This window comes from Cebidichthys violaceus, unplaced genomic scaffold, assembly GCF_023349555.1.
Source record: "Cebidichthys violaceus isolate CVI_PGR_0920_01 unplaced genomic scaffold, fCebVio1.0.p SCAF_22, whole genome shotgun sequence".
NCBI classification, from domain to species: Eukaryota; Metazoa; Chordata; class Actinopteri; order Perciformes; family Stichaeidae; genus Cebidichthys; species Cebidichthys violaceus.
The window spans coordinates 5,950,987-5,976,395 of NW_027176395.1; the positions used below are offsets into that span (position 1 = coordinate 5,950,987).

General features: G+C 44.5%; 1 protein-coding gene across 2 annotated transcripts in view; it reads left to right on the top strand.

Annotated features, from left to right (window-relative positions):
- Positions 1-388: 388 nt before the first annotated feature.
- rock2a (rho-associated, coiled-coil containing protein kinase 2a) overlaps positions 389-25,409 on the top strand; it is a 34,903-nt gene continuing 9,882 nt past the window's right edge. Inside the window, exons 1-21 of one of the 2 annotated variants that reach the window (XM_068717691.1) lie at positions 389-1,345; positions 14,439-14,520; positions 14,682-14,782; positions 15,104-15,241; positions 15,348-15,608; positions 15,890-16,034; positions 16,158-16,296; positions 17,199-17,290; positions 17,533-17,692; positions 17,814-17,868; positions 19,557-19,645; positions 19,771-19,819; positions 20,143-20,278; positions 20,853-20,944; positions 21,241-21,487; positions 22,511-22,617; positions 23,706-23,865; positions 24,069-24,229; positions 24,437-24,621; positions 24,729-24,798; positions 25,196-25,299. In XM_068717691.1, coding sequence (XP_068573792.1) covers positions 1,247-1,345; positions 14,439-14,520; positions 14,682-14,782; positions 15,104-15,241; positions 15,348-15,608; positions 15,890-16,034; positions 16,158-16,296; positions 17,199-17,290; positions 17,533-17,692; positions 17,814-17,868; positions 19,557-19,645; positions 19,771-19,819; positions 20,143-20,278; positions 20,853-20,944; positions 21,241-21,487; positions 22,511-22,617; positions 23,706-23,865; positions 24,069-24,229; positions 24,437-24,621; positions 24,729-24,798; positions 25,196-25,299 — 2,672 coding nt within the window. In that variant the 5' untranslated portion in view covers positions 389-1,246. The remainder of the gene's footprint in view (positions 1,346-14,438; positions 14,521-14,681; positions 14,783-15,103; positions 15,242-15,347; positions 15,609-15,889; positions 16,035-16,157; positions 16,297-17,198; positions 17,291-17,532; positions 17,693-17,813; positions 17,869-19,556; positions 19,646-19,770; positions 19,820-20,142; positions 20,279-20,852; positions 20,945-21,240; positions 21,488-22,510; positions 22,618-23,705; positions 23,866-24,068; positions 24,230-24,436; positions 24,622-24,728; positions 24,799-25,195; positions 25,300-25,409) is intronic. The other variant, XM_068717690.1, reaches the window with a different exon arrangement.

The window sequence follows — 25,409 nt, forward strand, 5'->3', positions numbered from 1 at the left end:
TTCTCGCCTAATTAATCCTAATGAAATCATTATTCTGTCAGAGAGTGAATATGATCCTTGATAGCAACAACAAAAAATAGCCAGGGATCAGCAGATGATCTGAAACTTTAAAAAGCTTCTAAGGCTGCACTTGATACACTGAAATTAACTTTATTTAAAAATATATAGTTGTAGGAAACTTGTAGGAGTAACAGCCAATCAGAGAGGTGTGTGTCTGTCCGCTATTAAGTTATATTTAAGATGCTATAGCACGTGCTTGTCTATTTACCAGCTAGCTGTTCGTTTTCAAATAACTTGAACGTCTAAACAAGCAGGGGACAGTTACAGAGGTGCAGGAGGACAGCGGGACAGGTGGCTTATGGGTAGCCGAGTCCTCAGTGCGTCCGCGTCAGGGGGAGGAGAGAGACTTCAGACTCAGCCAGTGTGTGCGTGTGTTTGTGTGTAGATGTGAGCGCACGGCGAACAATTCAGCCGCTGGAGGACTTTTCTCTACGAGTTCAACTACTTGTTTGTGTGTGTGCGAGAAGAAAGCCGACAACGAGCACAGAGACGGAGGGGGACACATGCGAAAATGCGAGAAGAAATCCAGGAAGAGAGCGTCTGCATATTAAAAATTCAGCGCGGGAGAACAGACATTATCGCCCGTTCGGATGACTTGTGGCAGCGCTGAGGAGAAACATACAACGCTAACGGGCTCCAAGCATTGCTGAATGGGGTGAAAACGAAGTGGAATTCACCCCAAAAAGAGCGAGTCCCAAAGCATTTCCAAGCGGCCCAAAAAAAAAAAAAAACTAAAGGGAAGGGGAGGAGAGGGGGCCAAAGAAAACGCCCTGCTGCCTGTTGCTGGTATCTCCACATTCAAACTTTATCGGCGAGTTGGAAAAATGCATCTTTCACTCAACGGGAGGTGATTAATTCAAGTGTAACTCTCCTCCGTTAGCCGAACGACAACACGGCTAGCTAACCGAAGGGGACCCGCTCTCCGTAGCGAGTTTTTTGGGACTCGGGGAGCCTCTGCTTTTTTTGGGGAATATTTTTTCTCTTCATTGTGCACACTGCTACTCCTGTTGGAAGCGAGTTGGGTGGGCTGAGAGCCCCGAGGCTGCTCCAGCTAGGCCCACGGCCATTAGCCAGGAACAAAGCGGTTTCACATGTAAACTCACGCAGTTTTTGGGGTAAAAAAAAAAAGAAAAGCTCTTTACGTTTCACTCAACTTTTTTTTTTTATAACGACCGACGCTGCAGCCATGTCGCTCGGCGCGGAGAGGAGGATGGAAGCCCGGCTGAAGAAGCTGGAGGGCATGATCAGAGAACCCCGGTCTGCCATAAACCTGGAAAGTTTGCTGGTGAGTCAAGTGGGATGCACGCCTCGTACATTATTAATGGTAGCCCGACACGTTAGACGCGTATGCACACACCTGGGTAACGTTGTGCTGCTCACGTGTCGTGTCGACACTCGTTTTTTCTTCTTTTTAATTCCCAGATTGTAACCTGCTACTGTTAGCGTTGTCGATACATTATGCAGACTGTGATGCTGCACGTTCTCTTTTATTATTTTTTTTCTTCTCTTCTCCACCAGTTATGTAATTGCACATTTTCAATTCTGACGTTAAATCTTCCCATAATACGCTTTTATGTTTCAAGGAAAACCTGCACAAATGTAGTGGTGGTTCTACTGTAAATAGGCCTGATTAATAGTTCAGACTGAGTGCAGACGGTGCAGTTTGGGGGCTCTGTGAAGCGTGTCTACAGATTAGGATTAACCAATGGAGAATGTCCCACTTGGTGTGTTTATAGAGACTAAAGTTTCCTCTTCTGGCTTACAGTAGGGCCCAGCAGACCGGGATTGTCCCACTAGACACCTATTCTGCTCTTCCCTCACTGATTGGTGATTTAAAAAAAGATGCTCTCCACACAGTTGTTTTTTTTGCTTTGACTTCGGACTGAGACAAAACTCTTGGATCTTAAAATGTTTGTATTTTTCTGATCCAAGGGTCTTCTAGAAACCAGCATGACACGGCTAAGGCTACAGTTTTATCCCTACCTAAATATGAACTGTTAAATCATCAAGAGAACCCCCCCAAAACAACAGGATCTTTGGCATTATCAATTGATAAGCTATGTGAAACTAAACTGTCACTGCATGCCCTTCGACTGTCAGCTCAGTGAACTGTCCTGATGGTCTACCTCTAAATGTTCCATTAAAGCCCATGTATTGCTGACGTACATACTGATCACCGTTGGCATACAGCGTGTTGTGAATCATACTGATTCCACTTAAATGTATTTCTGTCTTGCTTCCCACATACATTTCTGGGAAGTGACCCGGTGCATTTCCTCCACTGTTTGCATTTGTTGAGCAACTCATGCCCCTGTGTTTACACTCGTAGGATTGATTCACCTTTATATTTTACTTTATATGTATTTTATACAACTTCAAAATAGGGTATCGGTATTTGATATTTCCTCTACTGAGATGGTCTGATCCCGGCATTTGTCCCGTCAGATACTGAGGCAAAGGGAGATAGTTGTCCCCTTTTCCAAACAGCAGGACTTTGAGCTGTCTTTTTTTCAGGATAACGTTATATTATTTGGTGAAAGATACTTTGCTGTGGAGAGACTTAACATGTAATACTGTGAAGGGGGTCTGGTGAAGAAGCTCGAGTGGTGTACCCATTGAGAGATGCTTTTGGTGAGGGTTTGTGATGACCTAAAGATGCATACGGTATAGAAAAATACTCCCGTTATACCAGTGTATATATCATGAATTGGGAATGAAGGTCTTCTGTCATGCTAGATTCTTAAATTCTGGTGTTGGAACTATCACATCTGAATTTGAAGGAGAAGGTTTTCAGTGCTCAGACCAGAGAAAGCTGGAGTGACTAACCTTCAGTCCTGTGCCTGATGTCTCCCTGTGTACAATGGCGGGGGCACAAGGACATTATTTTCAAACCTTCACCTCTAAACTGTTCCTTGGAGCCAGCGCTGTGTCACAGGACCTACTCTAGCTGTAGAGTTACATCTGTTTTTAGTGGCGGTGTTTGACTTTCTGGGCCCCCTAACTGGACCTGACAGAGGGCAAACACCCTGTCAGGGTCTATCTTAAAAAGCATCACCTCGCCCCCTTTCAATGGGCCCCATCTAGCTTGCCCCCCCGTACCAAACCTCCCCTGCTCCCCCCCCCCCCCCCCCCCCCCCCCCCCCCCCCCCCCAACACTGCTTGAGGCGCTCCTGGTCCGTTCCCCCCTTTCCCTTGAAAACATTTAGCAGAATACTGGCCTGAACACTGACGGTGTTTACTTCCTGCACGCGAGCCCGGAGAGATGAGTGTTGAGTGTTTCGAGACAAAAGTTGAGTGGGAAGCATGCGTAGGAGAGGGAGAGCAGGCTGCAGGTTTTCCATTTTTAGCTGCCTCGGAGCCGTTGCAGGGATCAAGAAGTTTTGCTGCTCGGGATTCAAACGCCCGCTGACGCACACAAACAAGCACCAAGGGCTCAGAAATGTCCTTTTTTTTGTTTTTTGCAGGTGGAATAAAAACATGCATACTTTAAGTGCCTTGATAATTGCTCACAGGCTCATATTCGGTAAATAATGAATCACACATCCCCCTGCTATTGCGGCTTAGCAACAGCAACAACGAGAAAACCGAGCAGAAGAATCTGCTTTGTAAAAGAAACATCGGCAATTAATGTGGGGTCTGTGCTTGTCAGTAGACTTGATGTATTCAGGGCTGGACAGGGAGCAGTGGGCGGACTACCCCGAGGATACGGAAAGCTGACAGCGAGGAATCTGCAGCATCTGTCAAGTAAACTCGCTGACCTTCCTGTAAAGAAATCTGACCCTTAATAAGCTGGGACAAACTGTGTCGTACTCGCAATGTTGTCGTCTGTGATGAACCCTTACAATCTCACCTGCTTCCAAGAATCACGTACACAGTGCTTTAATGGCGCCATACACCGTGGTCATATAAACTGTCGATCGCCATTACGGACTCTATCAGCCTTCAATCAAATGTGACCTGAAGTCAACCTTCCCCCTTGTGCAAACCGTTGTGATCATTATTTGGCAGCATGCCGCCGCTGACTGAAGTGCTGGCAGAGCTCTGGGAGCGATCGTCGAGGGCAAGCAAAAGAGAGGGCATTTCTCGAGATAAAGACAAACCGCGGAGGCTCGATCGCGGGTCACACGAGTCGCCTTTTCTGCCGTCCTGAAGGAAATGACCTCACTGGGTAAATAAGTCCGGCGGCTATATATGGGGCTCAAAGTCCCCTTTCGAGTGACTGCGCTTTCCCCCTTTCACTTTTCCAGCCTTATCTCCTATTTTCCTCTGGCTCTGCTGCTCCCTCTCAGCCTGCAGCTCAAGCACCCCCCCACCCCCACCCCTCGGGCTTGTTAAACACACTGCAGGTATTTTAACTGTAGCTCCAGCTCCAGAGCCTTTTAATGCAGCTGCAGACCTGGCACTGCCAGATAACTTCGTGCTCGGCACTCGAGCCGTGAGCCGATATGGGATGCTTATAGCAAAGAGTCCAGCCTGATGATGTCTTCCAGATCATGTCTTTTGGAGGAGGGGCAGTCCCTGGGCGTCTCTTTCCCATTAATTTCAGTGTGATCCTTACACAGCATTAGGTGACCATGACATTTGATAATAACGCACTTGTTTGGTTTGGCATATAACGTTGCTTATTCATTCCACTCCCCTATCCCTGTCTCCCTACGTTGTCCGCTCATTTCCCACCTAATGTTTACCGCTCTTCTTCTAATCCAGCATCTCCCGTCTCCCCTTTTCTCAGCCTTCTCTTATCTTATTGTCTCCCCTCTCCACACTGGAACTTCTTCCTTTCTTGTGTAGGTCTTGTAAGGAGGTGGGGATAACCCGTGTGTCATGACAGATGGTCTTCACCCCCCATAGTCAACCCAGAGTGTCCGCTCTCCATCTCCGGAGTGCAGTTGAGTTGCTCTGAGGCAAGCAGCAGCAGTCCCTGCTTCAATGTGCTAGCTGGATAGAAACACTGCCTTATAAGGCACTGGGGACGGTGGCCCCGGCCAATTTTTTCTGTCTTTTTTTTTTTTTTTTTTTTTTTTTTCTCTGCAAAACAAGCCAGTCTCTCTGCTCCACACCTCCTCTGGTGAGAGCCTCTCCTTAGTCTTTTTTTGGTTTTTGCTCCACTCCAGTGGAGAAGACCCCGGCGTCTTTCGCCATCGGTGCTCTTAAAATGTCACACTTCACTTCAGCTGTGTATCACCCGGTCTTCTTTAGTGGTCACAACATGTAGCTTCATCAGGGTTTTCCCTGATCCCTGGTTTGATAAAGACATCGATGGCCCACGAGATTTATTCTGAATATCTCTGATCCGTTTTGTGTCAGGGGTTTAGGTTGAACTACAAATACTCCTATTCCACTAACTTGTGTCTCCGTACAAAGTCATTCTAACGTTTAAGTTCTTAAAGGGATAGTGTGACGTTTTGGGAAATACACTTATTTGCTTTCTTGCTGAGTTTCGTGATAAAGCTTGATATCACATGTCTGCTCGGTAAATATAAAGCTACAGCCAGCAAGCGCTTAGCTTAGCATAAAGACTAGAAACGGGGCCTAGCTCTGTCTCAGAGGTAACACAATCCACCTACCAGCACATCTTAAGCCATATGTTTTAGATTAATCTGTACAAAAGACGGTGTTTTTTGTAGGCATATGTGTGAATATCATTTGTCCGTATGACTTGATGGGATCTCCTCTGGTTGCCTGGCAACCGCACTGTGAAGACAGGACTTCAGGAAGTTGGCTTTGAAAATAGTCTGGCACATAACCCTCCTGGAAAAACGACAACATGTGTATTAAAACAATGCTTTTGTACAGATGAAACCGTTGAGAACATGTTCATTAGAGAACTGAAGTTGACTCGTTTGGGTTTTACATGGTGCTATAGAGACAGAGCGCAGAAGACAAACGTGAGCTATCAGCTGGAAGAATGGAGAAAACGGTGGCATCCTGACACACATGAGCAGCAGGCATTTAGATCAAATGTCCGTTTTCTTCGGCTATTTGTGCAAGTTACGCAGAAGCATTTTGACAGTATTGGTAGACATTTGTGTTGTAGTGGAACATGGCTACATCAGTAAGCTATGCAGTATTGGGTTTGCTAGTGTTTTAACTAACTACAGTAGCTTGCTAACACTGAGCTAACATTAGCATCATCAGTTTAGTTATCAACTGCACCCCTGGTAGACATAGGGTGCTCAAACAGTCCTTTGACATGCTGAGATGTGATGTTTTTAGCTAGCCACAGGCGTTTCGTTAGCCCTCGGTTGCTTAATTTGTGGTGCCGATTCTTTCGGCACTTTCTGTCTCTGTGGCACATTTTTTATCAATTAATTTCTAAAATGTTCTAAAATTTTGTGCACAGATAGACGTTTGCCCAAGGGGTAGAATGTTACATTTGGGTGTTGGTGCGTTTCTATTTGTATAGATGTTAATGGATTTGTGACCCTAAGTTGGTTTCTTGTACTGTATTGCTGCTTTTCTCTGGTGGAGAATCACGTTTTAAAGACAACGCGGCTGCATTTATAGTGAACGGTTTGGATTGTTGCTGATCTCCCAGCTGCTGTGATACATCCGACAGCTATTGACTGTTAAAATCGTCTCACTGGCAGGCACATTATGTCAAAATAACTTAAAAAGTAATGTATTTGTGATAGTCTTGTTGTTTTGCTTTAAAAGGTAAAAGGATCCCCCCCAGCCTGCTGTAAAACATTACTTACAAACCGAGCACACATCCAAAGTGTAAAGCACACGGATAAATATACACATACTTGATGGCACGTTATATAATACCTTGGAGAAATGGAAGAAGACATGAGTCGGGCCAAGATCCACCTCACAAGGATGTGAGAAGGAATGCAAAAAATGAGGAAGAACTTAACCTCCAGAATTGAATAGTTATGCAGGACGTCCAAAAAAAGGGCTTAAACTCCAATTATTATTACCGCTGCGACTACGCTACCCATCTGGTTGTATGAGGAACCTTTTAAATTCACTGCTGTGAATCTCATCCCCTCTCATAATCTGACATTTTGGACAACAGAGCAAAGCTGCAGAGGGGCATCTCGAGGTGTTTACCACGGTATATGGTTCTCATGTGAAAGGAAACGTATGCACCCTGAGATTTGTCTTAATCTGGCAGATCTTCTCGTCTAGACACATGGGGGGTGGGCACACAACGGTGCATTCAGAAACAGCGCAGCTTGAGAATACAAATAGATACAAAAAAAATGGCATTTTAGATACTGCCGCTCTGATGGAAGATTTGACTTTTGATGAACTTTTACTTCCCTCACTGATCACAGGGACATCTCCCCCCCCCCCCCCTCCTTCATGTGAGCGGTAAAGAAGTTTGACACCTGAATCTGTGTATTTTAGTTTAAAATGAGGGTGTGTGTGTTTGCAGAGAAGAGTACAGGAGTCTCCCACGCACAACACATAAGCCATCCATCTGCAGCCGCAGCGTTATCATTCCATCACAACCTGCTGGTGAAACACGACCTCCTACACACAACACACACACACACACACACACATATGCACAGCAGGCTTTGCTTCTCGTGGACACACTTTTTTTTTTGGCGTTCATTTTCACAAGCGTTATTCACTCGATCTTAGCAACACGCGAGCAGCATTGTGTGCAACCAGCGGCAACGGTTGCGTGTGTGTGTGTGAGCTTTAGTCCAGCTATGTTTTACTGTTGAAGCTGACAGCTCAAATAGTTTGAGCTGATACTAAAAATATTTACACACAAACTGCAAACTGTTGCAAGTTGGTCCACTACATGCATTTAATGGTAGGAAAATTAATATAAGGAGCCGTGTGACAAAAACAAAAAAAATAATATTCAAAAGAAAAAATTAAGGATGGAAGTATTTTAAGCACAAATTCACTAGTTCTAGCTTCTCAAATGTGAATATTTTCACTTCTCGCTCTTATATGACAGTAAACATAATTTATTTTTTAGTCATCATCATGGGCTCCAGGAACTCTTGATGGGCAGTTTATGCTAGTTGTTGATTCGATTAATTGAGAAATGAATGAGTGGCTCTCTCCCATCTCAGCAGTCTTTATCTGTGACCCTTCATCACGGGCCATGTCCTTAGTATTGACATGAATTATGTTCAAGTTCAAGAGGGAAGGGAGAAAAAAAGATTTTCCCCTTTCAAGATTGTTTCCTTTGAGGGATTCTTCAGAGGATGAAATAAATATTCTATTTCTTCTCCATTTAGTCATCTTGGGACTTGCGCCACTGGGTTAAACGATAATACAATGTTTTTCTTTAGTTGTAGCCACTATCACACCAATCTAAGGTTGTACATGTGTTCAACTATAATGTTGGTTTGCAGTTATAGCCCCCCCACCCCCCCTTATTGTGTTTTCGTTTCTGGAACATTATTAGCATTCAGAAAGCCGAGTTTTAGGATAACGCACACAGCAGGACCTTATGAACATGCAGTCCTCCCTTTGCTGTGTGTTTCTTTTTTTTCTTTTCCAGGCACATTCCTCAGTATACTTTATGATAAAGCATGGGTGCCAAACACCCTCGGGGCACAGGAGCATGGGACAGAAATCTGTCAAATGCAGGAGTAAGACGTACCCTTGTTATTCCCCGCGGAGGCATTAGCCGTGCTATTTGCGAGGCCCCAGCGGGACTCCTGCCATCGTGTCTTTCCTCGGAGAGTTTTCGGGCCCCGGCCTGGCACGGTCCCCCCCGCTCTGCCCCGGCCCACCGTTTATCCTCGCCGACTATTTTTAAAACGGCCGGAATTCAATCAAAACATTAACTCTCTGCCCGATCCTTTTAAAGCCCAGAGGTTCTCTGTTCCACATGCCCAGTGACGAGACGGGTGCGAAGGGGAGGAAGAGGGCTGAGAGAGAGGCCTTGAACGGTCGGGGGGGGGGGGGGGGTTTCCTCTCTGTGTTCAGGTTTAACATCATCACATTCCTGACCGGTGGATCCACGTGGCCTTTTTTATAGAGTGATTAAAGAGTGGAAGCAGGCTGAGAGGGGGAGAGCGAGTGCTCCGTAATGTCAACAGCAGGTTGGGTAAATAAAAACGGGAAAAGAATAGAATGTGCTTATAAAACTCCTGCCTGCTGCTTCTCTGTTGCCTCAACTGGTTTTCAACTATTTGTATTTTGCAGGAGTTGCTAAGCAACCAGCCATAACCCATTGGCTGGATTACAGCATAGCAGAGATAAAATGCTGAAGTGCTATCTAATAGATACATAACAGCTCCTGCTGATAGCGCTTCCTATCAGCTCTGGCAGACATTACTGTATGTCGTGCATGTGGAGCTCCTGACATCGTGGTTTGTAATGATTCGGATCCATTGTTCAACAGTCACTGTGACGAGGGGAGCCGGATCTGGTCTGGAACAGGTCCAGATATGTTCAATGCATTAAAGTCAGCTTTCCCAGACACTTGTCAGTTACTTCACATTTATAAATAGCCGCTTCAGCTGAGTAGCCCAGAAATGTCCCCCAGAGTCTAGTTGGCTTTTTTTTTAATTTATTTTTTACAGTAACGCTAATGGAAGCGAATTGGAAGAGCGGCATGCAGCCATTCCTCTTGTGGGAACTCCAGCAGCTCGTTATGCGTGACTGACGGGGCTAATGCGGTTAAGTAAAGCATTTTAAAAGGGGAATGCGACCCATTTTAAAAAGCAACATATATGTCATCGTAAGCTGCAAACATGGCCAAGCTGACACCTCTCGCCAAGCTGTTTGTAAGTACAGTTCCATTTGCAAAAAAAAAAACATTGTTTCACTGCTCGCCGTCACCGGGGAAACGCATATTTTTTTTATCTCTCCTTCCTCCGCACTTGATTCAGCTCGTTTAACGGGGAGAGAAGGGGATGATGTGTCACCGAGGGGTCCAGTTTGCAGATTGGGGATGTTAGCTTGCCGTAGCGCGTCCAAGCGTTGCAACACAGTGTTCACTTTGCACGCCATCGTCGATCAACGCTCGCCATCTTTTTCACGTCCAAAGCTGGAAATCTGTGAGACGGAGTAGAGCGTTTCTACTTTGAATGCTTTGGTCCAGAGCACAAACGTCCTCTACCTACCACGCTGCTCTGTTCTTTCTGTTTGGGATCGTAGCATCTTCCACGTTACAGTGTAGCAGTACAAGGATGATTGTTGATGGAGCTCTGTGATGAGCAAGTGACCTTTTCCTCTCAAAACACTTAAGACCTCTGAACTATTCAGTGACACTTGATCGCTATTTGCTTTTAAAGAGCTTTGTTTTCCATCCACGTACATAAGCTCCACGCGGGACCCATCCCAGCTGTGTCCGACTGCTCTGCCTCTGCAAACAATCAAACTTTTGGCCTATGATCACGTTTTTACTCCTGAGAGCAGGCAGCGGCCCCCGTCCGTCCACCTCAAGAGGCCTGAAACCTGTCGTGGTTTAAATAGTTTACTTATTTGCTGCGGAGAAATCCTGTCGGCCCTGCAGATCAAACTGACGGTCGATTTTCACCGACATCTAACAGACATCAACCTCCAACTTAAGGCCGTGGTCAGAAAGAGATGTTTTTTTTTGTTATTGTTTCTAGGGAACTATCGAATGAGTGCTAACATTAACTTAACACAAACCATGAACTGCACACTGCCTAATAGTTACATGACAGTGTAAATTGATAAAAACTGCTGTTTTCTGCTCAAAGCATGGTTGGTAAAGCCATATAGCTCTGGGGATCCAGCAAAAGTCACACAAAAAAGAAAAACGGGGATGACGTTGTTAAAAGTGTTTAAACTTGAGGCATTTAGGGCGCCCCTGCTAAACAATAAGAAAAAGCGGCACCAGGCTCGGGGCCTTAGGCTGCTGTGGTTTGGATCGCAAGTTACTATGAAAGCATGTGTTAACATTTTTACACCAATAAAGCAATAACTTTAAGGAATACTTCACCCACAAAACGACCATTTGTATATCATTTACTTACCATGTGTTGCCTTGAATTATTGAAGAAAACAAAATAATGGTGTAACAACAACAAAACTATATCAAAACTCTCTCACAACTCATGTATAAGGTCTCATTTATCCGGTCGTAGGCTCACTAAACACATGCGTCTTTGCCAAAAAAACCTAAACGTTTTCTGCAAGAGTTCCAGGTAACACTGGGCGAGTAATTGACACAAAATTACTGTTTTTGTGGAGGAAGTATTCTTTAAATAAATAAATACACAAGCATTCATTTATCATAAAAGCACAGGCCGACATGAAACTTTTAAATGAATCCTTAAAGTAAATGCATGATGTATTTGAGGCCTGAGGCATTATGGAAATGATACCGTAGCTATATCATTGCTGCTTAATGCACTGGGGCTGGTTGCCCTCCTGCTCCTTAGGCAGTGTACAACAGCCAGTCAAGATGTAATAAATGTGCATGCTAATGGCCTTTGCAGGAGATAGAAAATCACACGAAGAAATCTGACACTGACCCAAAAAAAAAGGGCAACACCCGTGGCTAGTGCAGTTTTTTCTCTCCTGTAGCTTGACACCACTACAATGTTGTGGGTAATGTAGCTACTGCAGCAGCTTCATCTTTAAAGCTGACCGCAGTGAAGCATGAAGACATCACAGGCCTTCAGCTGACTCATCAGTGAGCCAGTGTCGAGGAACCATCAGGCGTTGACTTCAACTATGTTGTTCTTACTACTCCAGATGTTTTAGGCAAATAAATTGTGTATCCAAACACATGCAACATATCATGTACTGGATGCATTCATACATGCTCACACCTGTAGCTGCCGTGCATGTGTAAAATAGTCATGCAGAGCAGCGGTAGTGGAGAACGCTGCCTCAGAGGAAATGACTTGCACACAGGGACTGGCTTCATGACACAGTGAAGTTATCTGCCAGCCCCGGGGTGGGGTGGATTGTTTCCTGTATTGCAGCAGGGAGATCCTCGTGCACGCACATGTACGTGCACGCACACCCGGCAAACCCCCCCCCCCCGTGTGTATTTTTTTTTCTTCCTTAAATAGTAGTTTTGTGTGAGGTCAGTCCTTTAATGGGGAAGTGAAAATTGAGATGATGAAACATAGTGCACAGACCGCCGCGGACTGACTGCAGCCGAGCGGAGAACGGGGGGGGGGGGGGGGGGGGGGCAGATAAGACAGACAAGGAGAGCGGCGGAAAAAGGTCAAAAGAGACGGGAGAACGGTGGAGGAGAAATGAGTGCAACGTGAAACAGTGAGCGGAGGACGTGAAACAGATTGTGCCGTCCTGTCTCAGCACTGTGATGATGGGAGAACAAGGGGAGGAAGGGTTGAATAAGATGAGTGGAAGACGCGTTTGAAGGAAACCAGGAAAGAGCCCTGGGTCAGATCCGGGTTCTTGTGTTCTCTGTTCTAACACTCGGCTTGGTCCAAACAGCTCCTCGTTGACCGTTTCAGGAATGTGTAGCTGACAAAAGTTGATAGATGACTTCCTTATTGTAACACACTGTAACGATTAGGGGTTGGCCTCGGCCGTCTTTTGCTTATTTGATGGTTTCCCTACATTGCCCCGGGTCAAACCATATCCATTATGAAATGACTGATTGTACAAATAGTCAGCTTGTGTTCAGTTGACCTGACGTGCTGCTGCAGCGCTTCAGTCCAGTTTCCACAGAGTGTGAAGTCAGCCTCACAACACTTCAGAGAGTCAGAAATACATCAGTAATTATATTGTTTGTTAAATAATTAACAAACAATGGGGGGGAGTGTGTGTGTGTGTGTGTGTGTGTGTGTGTGTGTGTGTGTGTGTGTGTGTGTGTGTGTGTGTGTGTGTGTGTGTGTGTGTGTGCGTGCGAGAGCGCGCTAAAACACTGGCAGCTCAACCTGCTGAGCACCACCCTTTTAAGCTAGCCACCTAGCTTAAGCTAACTGTCCTCATAGAAATACACCAGCCATAGTACGTAGTGTTAACCATCCATGTTCTGTCCCACATACTGCTGTACCGTCACTGTACGAACTTTTCAAAACAGTAGCTAAAGCTTTTAAGACGGCAAGCTAGCGTTAACGACGTTTGCTCGCTAGCGCTATTGGGAAGTTTACTGACACCGGGCTTCTACAACGCTACCTTCATCTTCATGCCTCTTGTTTTTATCACCATAATGATATAAGAATATTATTTACTAAGTTAATTTAGATTTTTGAATTTCAGTTTTTGGGTGCCATAATATGATACCTGAGGTCTTAATGCAAATATTGGCATCAGGCAAAAGTTCCCTTTGAAATTTAGCTGGATTGAGAGCAAAAGTTTGGCAAGGCGGTGTAGCTCCAACACTACTGGATGTTTTAGGTTGATACAGTTTCCCTGTTTAAGTATTGTCTTACTTCTCAAAGTGGACAGATTATTTATAAACTTACTAAACTGACCCTTTTTTACAGACTCTATTTCAGTCACCATAGTAACAAATGTTCAACTCAGATACATTGAGCATTCTTTTGCTACTCAGTAAATTATTACAGAATCAGCTGTCATGTTATTTCCTGTGAGCTGGTCATGACCTATCAGAGAGGATTTATTCTTGCGTTCAGGCAGAAATATGCAGACAGAACAAATGAGTGTGGTGACTACACACTGTGTGGACGTCCAATCATCTCCAGTAGACTGTCTGGTCACAGTGTGTTCCTCATTTGTCAGAAGATGAATATAATTGACAGAATCAAGTAGGTTGTTGCTGATGGAAAGAACAATGAGTCATCCTGCCTGTTTCTGTCTCTCTCGAGGATTAAGGCCTTCAGTTAAAACCATTTCTCTTTGCCTTTAGCTGCTGTTTATGTATCCAGTCCGTCAGGTTGATCCGTGTTGAATGGCTTGGCTGGGGCCAAGCTGTTAGAAAGCACACAGAAGATAAACTGTCTGTAGAGATGCAGTCAGTGGTCAGTAATGCTGCTGTGTGAAGCCCAGTCGCTCCTGCGCTCCACTGCCTTTATTGGGTAGAACATGTTGGTCAGTTACGTTTGTTTCATGTTTTTATAAATAAGAGTCTGAAACCATTTTTTATTTATTTATAAGGAATGATGCATTTCCTCTGATATTTGCACTATGCCAAAACATAATTAATACGTTATGTCCAGCATTAAGCCAACTGATTTGAATCTTAACAGTAAATATTTTGACACTCAAGCTGTGATTTTTTTTTTTTTTTTTTTTGCACATGAATGTCAAATCCTGTCGCAAATGAATGCTGAGGAATGGAGACAACACTTCTTGTTCTTTGAGTATCTGTCATGTTTCACTGTGACGTGAGCTTTAGCGATCAACCCACACTCCTCTACGCAGAGAACGTGTTAGAACTCGAGCTCACTGTCAACCTGAAGGAAGCAAAAACAGCAGCTGGGGGTGACTACATCACCTGTGTCGGTCATGACTGATGATTGATTGTTCTTTCTGCGCAGGACTCCATCAACGCCCTGGTCTTGGACTTGGACTACCCCGCACTACGCAAGAACAAAAACATCGAAACCTTCTTAAACAGATGTAAGTCGTTTTTGGGTGCCGGAGAGAGGGAGAGAGAGCGAGAGAGAGAGAGAGAGGGAGATGGAGATGGAGGACATTCGCCTTCTTTCAAAGCTGTAATTTGTTCTTGTGGTAAATTCACAACATCATTAATGGGATTCTTTTTTTCTCTTCATACTCAGATGAGACGGTCATTAGACAGACTCGAGACCTCCAGATGAAGTCTGAAGACTTTGACAGAGTTAAAGTCATCGGTCGAGGGGCCTTTGGTGAAGTGCAACTAGTGAGTATTGGTTTTCATTTTTGAAGCTGTCCCTGGCAAGGGGTTCTGTGGAGTGATTAAGATCTCTGCCATGGGTTTCTACACATACATGCAAAGCAGTTACAACCCTGTTTTATAAATGACGCACGGCCTCTTTTAATAGTCGAAGCCTTTGAGATTATATGAGAATATTTCACACTCAAAATGGACAAACCATCCGTTATGATGGGAATACTTGACATTGAAAGGCAGTCGGTTTTGGCCAAAATGTTGGACTCTGAAGAATCTGAAATTCTCCATTGCTTTTTCCACCTCTGAATAACTGGGTCTCGCCGCTATCAGGTTCGGCATAAAGCCTCTCAGAAGGTCTACGCCATGAAGGTGCTGAGCAAGTTCGAGATGATCAAGCGCTCGGACTCCGCTTTCTTCTGGGAAGAGAGGGACATCATGGCTTTCGCAAACAGCCCCTGGGTTGTGCAGGTACGACGTTATAAATTCACCGCTCGACTTCTGATTATTTTTTCTCTCCATCATCAAAGTTTAAAGATAGCTACTAACGAGAGCTTGTGCGTTTGGGTCCACCCAGTTGTGCTGTGCCTTCCAAGACGAGCACTACCTCTACATGGTGATGGAGTACATGCCAGGAGGCGACCTGGTCAACCTCACCAGCACCTACGACGTGCCGGAGAAGTGGGCTAAGTTCTACACGGCGGAGGTGGTGATGGCCCTGGACGCCATCCACTCCATGGGCTTCATCCATCGGGACGTGAAGCCCGACAACATGCTGCTGGACAGACTCGGGCACCTCAAGCTGGCTGACTTCGGCACATGCATGAAGATGAACTCGGTGAGTTGACTTGGGGAGGCTCCGAATGTGATTCATGAACAAAACCGCCGTAGTAGTTAAAACGGCCCTTCTAGAAGTTACAGTAGTTGTACATTTGAGATTCCGGACTGGATGGTTACTCGGTCACACAGCAAGCTTTTTTATGTCTGCTGACACGTCTCGTTTTTCATGCGTTAAAATCCATGCATTGTCTTAAGATGAGGAAAAATGGAGATTTCAGGCTATAACGTTAAAACATAAAGCCGTTTTGAAGGATATTGACTCCTGCATTTGCGTTGCAGACGGGCATGGTGCACTGTGACACGGCTGTCGGGACCCCAGACTACATCTCTCCCGAGGTGCTGAAATCCCAGGGAGGAGACGGGTATTACGGGAGAGAGTGTGACTGGTGGTCCGTAGGGGTCTTCATCTTCGAGATGCTTGTTGGTCAGTGAGCCTTTTAATGACGTTATTGATATTGTAAAAAAAAACAGAGTGGAGAAGTGTTGGAAGCATCTCAGTACGAGATACGATGTTCGTTAGAGCTAACGTAACTGAATTTGCCGTCAGGTGACACGCCATTCTACGCCGACTCTCTGGTGGGAACGTACAGCAAGATCATGGACCACAAGAACTCCCTCAACTTCCCCGACGATGTGGAGATCTCCAAAGATGCCAAAAACATCATCTGTGCCTTCCTGACCGACAGGTACTGAGAGTCGCACTTCTAAATGTTTCGAGTATTGATTGTGACGACGCCAGGAGGGGTTACTTTTTATGTGCTGCAGTACTCAGGCTTCACATAACATGTTGATGTTATTGAGCTGCACACAGCATACTGATGTTTATATGTTTTACGGCCATTGTAGGTTAAATACATATCTTTTTTACACAGCAGATTAGAGTGGAAGGAGGGATAATATTACAAGAAAAACTCCTTTTATAACAGAACTTTGACGATGATTACATTTTTAAAGTCGTAAATTTACAAGAAAAAAAACTTGGATTTTCTCTGAGATTAAAGTGGTAAATTTACAATAATTGAGCTTGAGTGTTCTCTAAGATTAGTAAATTTACGTGAAAAAATAAAACTCTTTTCTGAATAAACCCAATTCACAGCAATGTGTCTTCACAGTCCAGATGTTTATGATGATGTGGTGATTCACAAGTATTTCCTTATTGCTGAATCTAATTACAAAGTATAATTTGATTAGGTCGTCCACTGCAGGCGTAATACGGCAAGCGGCGGCGTCTGGTGTGATGAGGTTGATCTAACCTTGCACAGTGAGGCCTTGTGGTTCTTCATACATTTCTGACTCTAAAATCGTAGAGAATATTGGAGTTTTATCCTAGAAAAATAACCACTTTAATTTCTTTAATGTCTTTCTGTTTTTACTTCCTAATGCGCCGTCGTATTTCCACCACTGGTTTGCGACGCTTTAGGCCAACGGAAATCAGTGTCTGTATATTTAGCTCTGGCTTCCAATGGCTCGCGGAGAAGAATATGGCTCAACAGGTCATGTTTGCCTGTTGCCACTGATACCGTTGAACTGAAAACAAAAGGTGCATTTAGTCATTGCTCCGCGACTCATTCACTCTCTTTGTTTTGAGGGAGGTGCGATTGGGCAGAAACGGCGTGGAGGAAATCAAGCGGCACCCTTTCTTCAAGAACGACCAGTGGACCTTTGACACCATCAGAGACAGTCAGTATCACCACGGTTCACCAAGCAGCCTCACAATGAGCCAGTAAAACAAGCCTTTTAATTCACCCGAACGTTAAACAGGGATTCTTTTGGAACAGCGGCCAAAGACGGAATTATTTATAATGACTGCAATGCCAAGCTTTGTTTACACAGCGCTTCCCTTTTCCAGCAATTCTTACTTGCCTTTTTCCTTTCTTTCTTTCTTTCTTTCTCCCTCTCTCTCTCTGTCACTCCTTCCTCAGCGGTCGCCCCTGTGGTCCCAGAGCTGAGCAGCGACATAGACACCAGTAATTTTGACGAGATCGAAGATGACAAAGGCGACGTGGAAACGTTCCCCAAACCTAAGGCCTTCGTCGGAAACCAGCTGCCCTTTGTTGGCTTCACTTACTTCAAAGAAGACCAGTGAGTCATCTGTTTTCTTCTAGCGATATCTTATCATTTCATCAGATGTCAGCACTCAGAGAGATTTGTTCTTGGCTGTCATCTTGACTTTGTGTTGATTTGGTCTGTTTTCCCTCCTCAGGTTATTAAACGCTCCCAACAACATCTTGGTGACACACGACAATTCGAAAGGAGAGGTGGGTTCTTTTCACTTCCACGCACCTCGAGCAACTCCAACGAGCCTCTCAGGAAATACATGAGCCAGGCGCCAGTTTACCAGACCACACAGGCCTGTTGACATTGTGATCAATCCAGCTTCATACTGTAAGACGTTCAGGATTATGATGGAAATGACTCAGGGAAAGGATTTCCCGTGATTTATTTGTACTTTGTTAGAATTTCAGTGCTCTTAGTCACACAGAAATACTTAAGCAGCTTGTGGTGTAAGAGGCTGACCTTAAAGCTAATCTATTATTGACCTCAGTGCTACTTGAGCAGCCTTATCAATCAACTAGCACTTCTGAGGAAGACAACAAAGCCCCAGGTTTTTATTTGCGTTGCAAAATGATATGATGTACGGGACTCGAAATCTTCAAGTAATTCTTAAAGTTTTTGAGCTTTGCAAAAAAAGTGCAAGACGGGATTTTGCACTTGGGTGTTTTCTTCCGTAATGACTAGAAACCTTTCATCTTGGGAAGTTTTAAAAGAGCTTATCGTCCATGTTCAGATCAAAAGTTTCAAGCTGCTATGAGAACTATGGGCCAACACACTACATACATGTGAAAGGCTAGCTCTAATATATCTATAGATTGTTTTATGAGCAAATTGATGCATGTCTTGTTACACAGACGCTTGAGTTGTGTTTCAGAAAACATCTGATTTGAAAACACACGGCGGTCCGACAGTGCTGGCTGTCCTTATGAATTCAGTGGACATGTTGCTAAGCTAGCTAGCGACACAGTCTGTATATAAAGATCTTTGCAGTATATATTTGAAACGGACGATCATGGTTATGGAAAGTTAAAGTTGCGTTTTCCCGGGCCTCCGGCTCTCTGACCACTTCACTCAGAGCAGCTGTTATTCACAGCTGTCAAGCATGACATCACTCCCCCTTTTTATAGCATCAAATAACTAATCAAAACCAAACTTATCAGAAAGCTGATCCCTTGAGCATACATCAGCGTGATAAGAACTACATAAAATGACGGAAACCATCTTTGGGGGGGAAATGTGACGTGTAATTCGATCTTTTAGTCTGGTCCGTGTCCCGTCAGCTAACATGGTGAACGAGATGTTTTGGCTTCACTTCTGAGGAGCTGTCATCTTTATAAACAGTCTATGTGACAAGCACACAGAGAATTAAGTTCCAATTCTGGTGTTCTCCTCAACTGTACCGAGCGTTTTAGCGTCTTTCAGCTCATTGTTTTGTTTTTAAAGTCTGAACCCTTTTCTCTTAACTTAAGTGTAATAAAACCCACTTTACATAACCTGCCCAGCACCAAACAATAACTAGCTGGTGAACACGGTGAAGCATTTTGCAACACAAGAGCCAAAGATGTACCAAACAACAAAACGGAGCTCAAAGGAGCGTGACTATTAGAGGTACATTGATCCGGTGACTACTTCAAACAAATGCTCATTCTGCATTTGGTAGATTTGTAAATGAATAACTGTATATTATTCAACTTTTAAACACGATGATATGTCAGTTTTGTGTTTACATCTTGTGGCCCAACATTTCAAATCAATGCAGCTCTAAAGGCGCACACATTCCTGAGTGTCAACTCTCAAAACGACGGGGTAAAGGTTGAGAACAGCTCTTGAACTTGAGCACTTGACTAGTCACAAGGACACGTGTGATTGCTTGTTTGTTTTCTCTCCACAGTCGGCAGCGCTGCAGAAAAAACTGCGTCAACTGGAGGTGCAGCTGAATAATGAGAAGCAGGTCAAAAGCGACCTGGAGCACAAACACAGGTACAGGTTCTGCTGTAGAAACCTTTGATAGCAAATGGTAGCTTTTCTTCATGTTGCAGACATGAGCACAGTGACCATCGCCTTCACAGCTCATGCAAATGTTATCCTGTTTTTTTCTTTTGCAGAGCTGCCACCAGCCGCCTGGACAAAGTCTCCAAAGAGCTTGAGGAAGAGGTAAGCAACAGTGAAGGCACCTGTTAGTGTTGGGAGATCACTTGCATATTTTGACTTGGTTTCCGTACCGGGATCGTCCCAGGTTTTTTTTCACCCATTTGTATGGCCTTTTCCCAAAAACTGTGTTTAAGTCAGAATAATGACTCGTCACTCGGCCGGTTGAACGCCAGTGCGTCGTGTCCCGTGAGGTTCCGCTCGACGAAATTTTAATAACCGCATTAAAACGTCCGATGGGATCGTATTTGTGTCGAGCCCTTATCGGACCCCTAAGGAACCAGCCCCATGGGACACGTTGAGCAAAAGGTTTCAATGACTGATTTCAGGTGAGCAGCAGAAAGAATCTGGAGTCGACTCTGAGGCAGCTAGAGAGAGAGAAAGCCCTGCTGCAGCACAAGGGCCTGGAGAGCCACCGCAAGGCCGAGAGCGAGGCCGACAGGAAGCGTTGCCTCGAGAACGAAGGTGACGCGACACACACACACACACACACACACACACACACACAGACGCATATTGTTCATAATAATTGTTCATACACTCGTCTCATTGCTTAATGAATAGAATGTCCTAATGTGACACAATGAAGCAATTATCTTGTTGCATAATAATAATTCTTTTGAGACATGGCAACAGATTTGATGCACCATCAAGTGTGTTTAGGTATCACATTTTTAAAAAGATCTATCAAGAGACATTCTTAGTTTTTGATCATAGATCACAGTTAATATGCAAGGATCCATTGAAATATGGCCTTTTACTAAATAAATTGTTAGGCTTTTAATTTGAAGTAGGAGAGTTTTGATAGAAGTTTGCAGACAGGCGGATATAATGTGGACATTACTGCCATCACCTGGTCAAATAGACTCTTAGCCAGCCCTGTTCTGTCTATCACTGATAAGAAAAACAACTTCATGATGAAGAAGGGTTATTGCTATTGTAGTATGTAATGTATATTATAGTGGTGCATTGAGAGATGAACTGCTGGAGAGGGAGAGATTCACCCTAATAAATTGTTCTGTGTTCTTGTGTTGTGCAGTCAATGGCCTTCGAGACCAGCTGGATGACATGAAGAAGAGAAACCAGAATTCACACATTTCCAACGAGAAGAACATTCACCTGCAGAAACAGGTCCGTCACTTGTTCTGTCCGTTGTATTTTTTCTGGAGGCACTGACGTTTAATGTCTGTAAAGCCACTTACTATTGTAAATATACAGAAATGATTAACGGGTAGGTCAAACTATTTTTCTGAAATGCCTCCAAACAGGATGTACTAAACTGTTTATTATAAACGGGACTAAGCCGAAAATATAATAATTGAATGGAAAGTTTATATGCAACAGGACATTTACAAAAATAAAAATTATGCATTTCCCAAATGAAACCATTTCCGACTAATCTTCACGCTTTTTTTGGTTCCGTCCAGCTGGAAGAAGCCAACACGCTGCTGCGGGCCGAGTCGGAAGCGGCGACGAGGCTCCGTAAAACCCAGACGGACAGCAGCAAGCAGCTGCAGCAGCTGGAGGCCAACGTACGCGAGCTGCAGGACAAAAGCTGCCTGCTGGAGCGCAGCAAGCTGAGCCTGGAGAAGGAATGCATCAGCCTGCAGGCCGCGCTGGAGGCGGAGAGGAGGGAGCACAGCCAGGGCTCCGAGACCATCAGTGACCTGATGGGTGGGTGACACACACACACACACACACACACACACACACACACACACACACACACACACACACACACACAGTATTCAATACTGGATTTGGGGAGATTTCTAGTCTGTAAACAATGGTTTTCTGGTTTTAAAGGGATTGTTTTGTAGTGGGGTTGTATGAGGTACAGATCCATAGTCACTGAATTACCTACTGTAGGTGGTTTTTAATGAGGTGGGAATTCTATGACGCGCCTCGGATAAAAAATTGTCACTTTCTGTCTGCCGGGCAGCTAACACAAGGGCAGCTAGGTGGGCAAGAGCAAAGTGACGCACAAATACAGACGGCAGCAAAGAGGCATTTCCGGCCTTGATAAGGAGTTTTGCACTGCAGCATCATTGCAGTCAGAATCAACGGCGCCGCTATCTTTGTGCGTGGGTGCGTGAGACAGGTTGATTGGAATTAATTCAGAAGAGCTTTCATCTAAATGGATTTGTCTGGAGGGGCTCTGCAGAGCCACAACGGCCTCGATTCAAACCAGAACAAATACATCTGATATTTACACCGGCTGAACAAAGTCAAAAGATGAAATACTCTCTCTCCTCTCTGCCCTTAAATAAAGCAACAGCCAGTTCCTCCACTGCAGCCGAGTCGGCTTTGCAGCGATAGCGGACTGTGCATTCATGTGACTGTATGAGGGGGTGTGCTAACATGGCGGCTAATACTGTAACCTCAGTCTGATTAGGGCTATTTAGTCGTATGAAAGATTTGATCTGATTGCCTTAATTGAGCCGAGGCCATACTAGAAACATACACAGTGCAAACTGCACGTGTTGGTCAGCGGATGTACTGACCACATGTGTAATGTAATTGAATCTGCAGTGAAGCGTTTTCTGTGGGATATTTGAGAAATAAGATCAGTGTATGCATACCAATAATGACAATGGAAGTGTTTGGCTTGTTGTATGTTACGTGCACGTTTGGAGGTATTTTTGACTTCTAAATGAAAGCTGCTCCTCTGAGAACTCTCTTGGTTTGGTCCCGCAGGACGCATCTCCGGCCTGGAGGAGGAGGCCCGTCAGCAGAGACAGGCTCTGTGCAAGACCGAGACCGAGAAGAGACAGCTTCAGGAAAAACACACCGATCTGGAGAAGGTAAAGCAGAAAATCCAGCTGATAGTGTTTTTCTAGCTTACCTCTTATGGACCGTATTCTTCATTGGTTTGTAAATCTTACATTTTCAGTATTTTGGGATGCTCTCTTGTAACGAATGTAATGTAATATGAATACCTGGCGGTTAATTTGGACATCTTGAACTCCCAAGATAAAACATACAGAATGGTTCATCCCCAGAGGACTTTGTTACCTGGCACCAGTATAAAACATTCACATCATTCAGGAAAACTTTTGTTCTAGTGTTTTTCTTCTGCACAGGACAGATAAATACTCTACAAACCCATTAAAGAGGCTGGTCCACAACTGCTTTAAAAGCCTTATTCTTTAGAGATTATTGTACAACTGACAATTGCAAACATGCTGCTGATTACACTTAATGACCAGCGTCTTAATAGAATTGTAATCTTCCAAGTACTTACGCGGATCAGCTGGTGAGGTCTATTGATTGCTAAATAATTCAAAGGGCATATTGATTCTGGAGCTGAAGCTTAAAGGGCTTTAGTGAAGAACTTTGCTTCTGGACTATTCGGATGGGTAGTTAGTGAGGCACTATAATCACTCAGTACTTTAATTCTTTGTTATTTCAGATTATGTTAAAGGGATAGTTTGGATGTTTTGAGGGGTTGTGTGAGTTACTTATCCATTGTCAGTGTATCACCTACAGTAGATAGCGGACACCTTAAAAGAATCTTCATATATTTAGAATATTTTTACCTTTCAGACAGTAGTTACCGACGCTGAACTGAAGCTTTTACATCCATTTATGCTCTCTACAAAGCTCCTAACAACACCAAAATCACACCACAACAGACAAACTAACCGATGTCAGCCCCGTCGAAATGGGACATCTGACGGCATAAGTACCTCATTCAACCCCAGTACACTTAAAAAAACTATACCTTTTTAGTTTAGTGCTCCTCTTTTGGGCTCTACTGTGCCGCAGGAAGTCTGAAGTTGAGCTGGTGCAGCGAATGGCTTCACATACGTATTTGTGTTGTTGGATGTGTGGTTGCCAGCTGAGTTCTGCTCGTAGGCCTTCATCGTTCTCCCTCGTTTTGTTTGTGCAGGAGAAGAGCAACAAGGAGATTGATTTGACCTACAAGCTGAAGGTGCTGCAGCAGGAGCTGGAGCAGGAGGAGGCCTCTCACAAGGCCACCAGGGCACTGCTGGCAGACAAGAGCAAGATCAAAGTAACCATCGAGGGCGCCAAGTCAGAGTCCATGAAGGGTAAAGGCAGGGAAAGTTGCACTCTCACAGACCTCTTTGTTCATCTTAGTTTGTACCATCACACAATATAGAGTGTGAGGGAGAAGCTGCGAATTCAAGATTTGAACTTGCATTCGCAAGTATTCTCATGTCTTTACACACACGCCGCCGTTGATTAACATGACTTTAACATGTGGAAAATATGTGACACAACTCTCATCCAGAGATGGATCAGAAGCTGGCAGAGGAGCGGGCGGCCAAACTCAGGCTGGAGAACCGAATCCTGGATCTGGAGAAGCACAGCAGCATGATGGACTGCGACTATAAACAGGCTCTGCAGAAACTCGATGAGCTGCGCAGACACAAGGACCGACTAACCGAGGAGGTGAGGGAGTGTTTATCTTTCATGCAGGGGAAACGGTGTGCTGTTTAGATATTAAATGCCACCCACAGAAACAAAACTGTGTAACAGCACGTCAATTGTGAGCTGTGGAGGAATAACAGTGAGCTAGTTGAGACAATAACGGTAAGTGCAGGCATCTTAAGTATTTAAAACCCGCCTCCCCCCTGTGCGTTGTGCTCATTCTCTCAGGTGAAGAACCTGACGCTGAAGATTGAGCAGGAAACCCAGAAGCGCAACCTGACCCAGAACGACCTGAAGGCCCAGAACCAGCAGCTCAATTCTCTGCGAACCTCCGAGAAGCAGCTCAAGCAGGAAGCGAATCACCTGCTCGACATCAAACGCAGCCTGGAGAAACAGAACCAAGAGCTGCGCAAGTCAGTGTGCATTTGGTTTTAACCTCTGTTCTAGCGTTCATGCTCGAGGGTTTGATATTCAGACACAAAGAGGGTGATGAGTAATAGATTGTTTTTTTGTACTGCAGAGAAAGACAGGACACAGACGGGCAAATGAAGGAGCTGCAGGACCAGTTAGAAGCCGAACAGTATTTCTCTGTGAGTCTTTTTCTGCTTTGTAATTACGAGTGTGGATGTAAAATGACGAACACCTTACGGTTCTGGATCCTGCTTGCTGAGCGTGTGGGCTGTAATGTGCCATCAGAACAATATTCATATTTATTTCACTAGCTAATGCATGTTGCAATGTGTATTCATAACATTATATTGAACAGCTGATGATTTTTTCACACATTTCTATAAGAAAGTAAAACATTACATGATCTGTGTAAATGGAGTCATCCAATGATTTAAAAGCACACAAACAATTTGTTCCTTTTCATCATAGCTGTATCTTTATGCACTGTGAATATTCATTAATACTTCTGAAAACTATTTGCCTCTATCAAACCAAGAGTTGCGATGCGTATTTCACCTGTGTGCCGTGTTTCCCCAGACGCTGTACAAGACCCAGGTCCGTGAACTAAAGGAGGAGTGTGAGGAGAGGAACAAGCTGTACAAAGACGCGCAGCAGGCTCTGCAGGAGCTACAGGAGGAGAGGTGGTTTGGCTGCTTGAAGATATTTTCTCTCTTTTTGTAATCCACTTTAATAATCAAGGACAAAACCATAGACTGAATAAGGATGCAGCGGTCCGTTAATCTGCATCTCT